The sequence below is a fragment of the Apus apus genome, chromosome 2 (genome assembly GCF_020740795.1).
Source record: "Apus apus isolate bApuApu2 chromosome 2, bApuApu2.pri.cur, whole genome shotgun sequence".
NCBI classification, from domain to species: Eukaryota; Metazoa; Chordata; class Aves; order Apodiformes; family Apodidae; genus Apus; species Apus apus.
In genome coordinates, this window is record NC_067283.1 from 13,895,937 (window position 1) to 13,902,699 (window position 6,763).

The 6,763-nt window shown below is 40.5% G+C and overlaps 1 protein-coding gene across 1 annotated transcript; it reads right to left on the reverse strand.

The window, feature by feature from the left end:
* Nucleotides 1–790: 790 nt before the first annotated feature.
* On the reverse strand, nucleotides 791–4,516 carry GJD4 (gap junction protein delta 4). Its single transcript, XM_051609277.1, has 2 exons — nucleotides 4,453–4,516; nucleotides 791–1,977 (listed from the first exon to the last, which is right to left on the reverse strand). The coding sequence occupies exons 1-2, from the start codon at nucleotides 4,514–4,516 to the stop codon at nucleotides 791–793; spliced, it is 1,251 nt and encodes a 416-aa protein (XP_051465237.1).
* Nucleotides 4,517–6,763: the final 2,247 nt, after the last annotated feature.

Sequence of the window (6,763 nt, forward strand, 5' to 3'; positions counted from 1 at the left end):
GTCAGTGGTGTCAGAGCATCAATCCTGGAGCTCGGTTCTCTGCACCATCCAGGTGCTGGCGCACTCCCTGCCACACTTCTGACCCACACCTCCTAGTCATCTCCTGAGCAAATCTCATGCACAGGACCATTCCCAACAGCTAATCTGGATGCAGATATCCTGTTTTGGAGGTTACTGGAGTTGAGTAACTCAGAGATGGTCAGACTATGCTAGTTAACCTCAGGGACAGAGATGGGTACTGCTAGAGTGTTGCTAACACTCAATCAGTCAGATGTAATGTTTGGGGTTTTTTTAAACATTCATACTTTGCTACAAAACATGTATTTTTATCTGATTCACTTCCGGTTTGAATATCCTTTCTTAGAATGGGCTTAAAGGATTTAGTATAAGGAGATAAATTCACCTTCTGACAGTAGAAAATGTACAACTGTGTTTTAAAGTCATGTCTTTCCTAAGCTAAACTTTTGCAATCAAACTAGGTTATGGCAAGCAAGCGTTCACACGTACTCCTGGAAAACCAGGTTAGGCACATCAGTGACAGTCCACAGCTTTTACAGTCACACTCAGAAAAAAAGAAAAATGATACCTTTTCTAAAGAACAGTTCCCTTAATGTCATATCCTTGAAATTCTTATCCAAAATTTTCCCTTTCTTTTCAGTGGAGCAAATACAGCATAGAAAAGACTGCAGCATTAACTCAGCCAAGGGATCCAGTTGACACTAACTGAAACCTCCTCAGTGATGCAATGATGTGTCTTGCCAGGGTCACAGGGAGGTGTTCACTCATGACCCTATACCCATTCTGACTTTTTTGACCTCAAGCAACTAGTGCTGCTATAATTTGATTGAGCATCAACATTTTTTAGCTCAGCTGAAGGGTAATACCCTAAAAGCTTGCTCTGAACTACAGAGGAAGAAACTCCAAGGTGAGACTTGATCTGAGGTCTCAAAGTCAGGGCAGTATCTTTAATCAAGTCTTGCTGAAGGCTGGGTCTCACTTGCTTGCCTGTAGTTCCTTGGGGGTCACCAGGATACAAGGGTTCTTCAGTGCTGTCTTGCTTAACAACAAGATCTCCTGACATAAAGGGCTTATTGCTGTTGCTGTTAAGGTTAGTGCTGGCAGTTTGCCGAGAGACCACTTCAGGATGGAGAACAGCCTCTTCTTCCTCTTCAGAGCGAAGTGAGCAGGAACCATCACTGGTCTGGCTGCTGTTTGATACTGGACAGTCTTGATTTTGAGGTGGAGAAGAACTACCATGCTGTATTGGGGGAAGATTTAACATGGACTCATTCTCTACATGGAGGTTTGCCAGCCGCTTGCTCTTTTGGTTTCTTGCTGTCATCCTCTGGACAGCACAGACAAGATCAGCAAGGCTGAGCAGGAAGGACAGACTGCTGACCCCCCAGATGAAAATCATCATGATGGATTTCTCAGTAGGCCGGGAGATATAACAGTCAACTGTGCTTGTACAAGGTGAATGGTAGCAGGAAAAGCGCTCAGGAACAAAAAATCCAAAAAGAAGATATTGCACAGCTGCAAAGGCAGCTTCGAGTAGTGTCCTAAAAAAAAGATGAAGTGTATATGCCCCAGAAAAATTAAGGACACTTAGGTTGTCTGCACTACAATCTAATCTGTTGACAACCGCATTTCCACAGAGCTCCTTCAGGTCTTTAGGGCTTGATAAACCTTTATTCCCTTTGCATCCTTGCACCAAACAGTGCATTCTTACAATGTACATGGCTACCTTGTGCAAAACATAAATACTGAATGCAGCATAAGGTAACAGGATAGACACAGTCTGAATGAGCCAGAATCTAAAGTGAGATACAGGAGAGAATAAGTCATAGCAAACATTGGAGCATCCTGGTTGCAGGGTGTTGCAGATGAAGCGCTCCTGCTCGTCTTGGTAAAGGGGATAGCCTGCTAACACTACCACTGCCATTCGCAGCAGAAGTATTAACATTAGCCAGATTTTTCCTAGGAGAGAAGAAAGGTAAGAAAAGGAGTCAGAGTACTGAGGAGGAAGGGAAGGCAGATAATGTAGTGATGCCCTCTCTATAGAATAAATAGCCTCTGTAATCAGTCTTCTCTCCTAAAAGTGCCTCTTTGGCTTTGTTTTGACTGGTACTGAAGCTCATGTGAAAACATGTTAGCTGACACATTCCATAACCTTCATCTGGACTTGACAGTGTAAGGGTTTGATGTACAATAAGCCATGCCAAATGAAATCTCAGTCTATTGAAAATACTTTGAACATGTCCAAATCTGATACAGAGAGTTCATAATTGAGCAAATAGTCCCATTTCACTCCGAGTTTTTCCTTGCTGTTGGTTTCATACCTTTTGTTGTATTTCAATAATACAGATCTGCTAACATAGTATGAAACTCCACAGCAAAAGATTTGTTCTTGATCTTGGCCATAAAATTGTGTATAAAGTTTACTACAATCAACAAACTCTATTTGCTCTGTCTAGGCTGGTATTTACCAGTGAGCTAGTTGCTAGTTGCTACCAGCAAGCTTATGCAAAATGTACTACAAATGTACATTTCTATGTGAATGTTTGTACTCCCCTCATACGTCTCTACTGCTTCTTTGGTTGCCCCATCTTGCCCATGTCTTCCAAGCTTCTTTCTCCTTGGTGTGCAGTTTCTCTATTAAAACCAAAATCTCCCTTCTGTCTTGATTACTAACACCGAGCCTTGCAAGTCTGGCATATTCATGCATTGCTAATTTCTATTCATCTTTCCTTGAATTCTTTCATATGATTTCTTTAGGTAGGTCTTGGTCTCATCCACTTTGGTGGGAAAGATCAGACCTTATCCTTATTTCACTACACCAATAACAGTGAAAGATCAAGCATTGCTACCCTATATATCCTACCCTTTGAATTATACTGTATTGCTCATGACAGCCTCTTTGAGGATTTTTGGCTGGGGTAGACTTGTTGAAAGTTTTTTGTAAAGTTACACACATTGCAGTGTTGCTGACAATGCTATTTGTTTTTAAAAAAGGAAAGGCAAAAAGATGAACTGAGGAGAAAGGGAGAAGGAAGAGAAAAGCAGAAAAGGGGACAAAGAAATTCTTTTCCTGTGCAGGATAGGAAAGCCTAAAAAAACCCCATTATATTGTAAAAATAAATAAATAAATAAATAAATATCTATACAAATATGTGGGGAAAAAATCAACACCTGATGTTAAGTTTAGCCCTTGAATTTCTCAAGTTTCCTTTTGAATCCAGTCACTGGTTCTGTATGTGCTTTTGAAAAAGTAATTCTAAAGCCTTTCTGTTTATCTTTAATCATCTGAACCTTAGTGAGGATTTTGCTGATTTCATCTTCCTGAGTTTCAGTGACAGGCTGTGCTGTTACACTCTTTCCAACATAGTGTGGGTCAATAGAAGGAACCAGTTATGCAGAACCAGTCATCTTTAGCAAGCAGTGTGTTTCCTACTCAGGTAGCATTTTTTCCCTGTGAGGACCTTAAAATGTTTGAAGCACATTGGTTAATTAAGCTCAAAATACTTCATGCTATTTCACTATCAATTTTTAATTAGAACATGTACAATAGGGAGTGCTGCTTAAGAAAACTCAATGGCTCCTTAGGAAGCACTTTAGTATGACACATTTTAGAGATAACCCCTCCATGCATTACTTTCCCTAATGACTCAATCTTGATTAAACGTATTAGAACAAGCCCCTTCACCAACCCCCCATGTGGCTTAGTTGGATACTATCTGCAGGCCACAGTACAAATGACAGCAACTGCTCATGACTGCAGGTGAAGGGTCTTTGAAAGGCCCTTGAAAGTTTTTCTCTGGCTCACACTTTGCTCAAAGTAGCCCATGAAAACATAGCAGTGTCTTATTTAAATAAGAAGGAAAAAAAGAAAGAAGCACTCAAACAACTGTTAGCTGAGAAAAAAATGGTATTTTGTTGATTTGTTTTTTTAATGCATGTGAACTTTGTTCATTTATAAAAATAAAGAATGAAAAGCAATGGTAATTAACCACAATGGTAATAAACCACAAACATCTTCCTGTAGAAGAGAGGTTTGAGGTGTTTTTTTTCTCTTCTTTAAACCTTCTAATTTATCACTAAAGCTATTGCATACATTCTACTGCTCACTTTATGTGGTATAAATAAAGAGTTACTTCTCTGTGTTTTCGTCATGATGCCTACAAAAGCCAAGAAGAGCAAATTTGAAAACTTTGCCAGAATTTTTTACATAAAGTTCAGAAAATATGTATCAGAGAGTGAGTAAGAATCTGTTTGAAAATAAAATAAATACATTAACTACTCATATCGCTTATCTAAATAATAACTTCTTATTTTAAAGATCACAGAGGGATAGCTAGAGATTACAGTCGATTATCAATAGGACACTTGGGTGGCTTCAGGATGTGGAGCAATGAAAGAAAGAAAGAAAGAAGAGAGCTTTTAAAAAGTACTTACCTACAATAGTCACATTATAGTTGAGTGTGACAATCAAAAATCCCAGTGAATCCCAGCGCTCCATGTTTGAACAGGTTTACAACACTTCCAGCTCCTGATATCCTAGCAGTGTTGGCATTTCCAAAGAAGATTAGACCTAGACAGAGAAAACAGAAGGGGGTGGGGGGGAAAGAGGAATTTTTTGTAAGGGTCAAGGATGGAAATGAGAAACCCAGGCACAGCGATGTATGGATGAAGGATTATTTTGATGATTTTGAACAGAATTGTTAGATTTCTATATTGGAACGAATCTTCCTAAGGCTTTAACAGTTTGTCTTGTGAAAGCTGTAGCTTCTCAGATCCAATTGCTCCTACCTCTTTTGTGGATCCCGTGTCCAGACAACTGCAAGTAGACAAACAACAACAGGAGTGATCTCTGCCATTGTAGACTATTCTTACCCTCCCGGGGCATACCAGCCTCCTGGCATTGCTGAGATATTTCAGTGGTGAAAGACAGGGAGAGGGGACAGAGGGAAGAAAAGCATAGGCCAGGAAATAACAGAGACCTCTCTGACTCCCTACAAGAAGGTGGATAATAGAAGGAAAGGGGATAGAAAAGGACAAACATCCCTATGTTTGAAAGGCACTTTCAGTTTGGCTTGCAGGAAGCTATCCCATTGCAATTTCCCAAAGCAATTTTCTTTCTGAAACACAGCCTTCCTGACAGGACATCATGACCCTGTCAATCACAGCTGCACTACATTTTCTCTTGTGTGCTGAGCCAGGCACCGGGCCGAGCCTCCCCATGGGCATGGTGGAAAACTGGGGAAGCTTTAAAAAAAACCCAACAAAAAACCCCAAACAGACACTTATTGTCAGGAAATCTTACCAGTAACTAGAAAAACAGCAGAAAAAGGACTCTGCATGTGATATGGCAAGGGTTAAAAGTGATGTTGTGACAACCTGACACCTCGGGGCTGCAGGCAGCCCCTGCACAGGTTTGTGTGTCACTGCAACCCTGCTCACTGCTCCAACCCATGACTCCAACTCCATTCCTGAGGGGTAAGATGGTTCAGCTCAGGAGTTGCTTATGGTCATCCTGGCTTCCCTAAGCTTTATGACTGAGCATGTCTTACCTAGAAAAAACGTAAAATTAATAATTTAATAAAGTAAAATGCAACTGTACAAAGACCACTTCTCCCCAGGTCTCTGCTCACAGTGTGTGCAGTCCCTCAGCAGAGCACACGGAGCAGCCTTTCTGGAGTGAGTCCCATCCTAAAGGAAGCCTAAAAGAGGAGTTTGAAAGGATGGCACTTAAAAACTCTTTACCCATTAACTGCATAACAAGATTCCTAGCTGCAGTAGTAAATACAGGAGTTTTCTTGGTTTCAGAATTGGTTTATATAAAATATTTGCCAAGTAACCATTTATTCTGTTACTCAGTTTTATTTATGGTGCATGATGATGGTTTTAGCTTCTTTTCCTCCCACCACTTTTTTTTCCCCTTTTTGTGTTTTTCAGATATGTTTGTGTATGAGGAGAAGTATGGGTAGGACGGAAAGCTGGAGGAATAGAACAAAGCAAAAATGTAAATGGCCAAGATATGAATTATGCTGAGATATTAAGGTATTCCTGGTTAAACATCCTTTGTCAAAAATAGAGTCAGGAATGCCAAGAAGGTGGCAGAGTATGCAACTCAGCAGCTGCATCCACACAACAGACTAAAAATTGTCTCTGTCACTATTGCCAGTTAAAATATCCTTGCTTGTTGTTACTATGGGAGACCTTTACCATTTGTGAAATGAGAATAATGGTGAGCCCCAAAACTGTTTCCTGCAGGACTATGCCAGGCAATAACATCTGATCCTGCAGCAGGATGTGCTGAGGTAGGATGGCTCATTTTCTTCTAAAAGAAAGCAAGCAACCTCTCCCTCCAGACTCACTGTGCAGCCTAACTTAGGTCTGGGTTTAGGTCAGAAAGCCTAAATTCTATTTGGGCTTTTCTAGACAACTTCAGATTTTTAAGTTTAGCTTTTCCAGACAGCTCACACCTTACTTAAATCTAACACTTCTCCCTTTTGTGATGTCCCTTCTTCCCACATTGAGATTAAGAAAAGCCCCAGACCACCAAGCCATCTGGGACCCCTCAGACCTGACTTTTTACTGCACCTAAAAGCTTATTTAGGCTGTGACCTGGAGGGTCCCATCTGAAGATACACCATATCGTGGCTGTAGACATTCAGCATGCAATTCATGTTTATTATTTATCTGCAGCTATTCCCTGTATTTCCTGTTTTACTGTAAAGACTCTACATAAATAGGGAGAAAAATA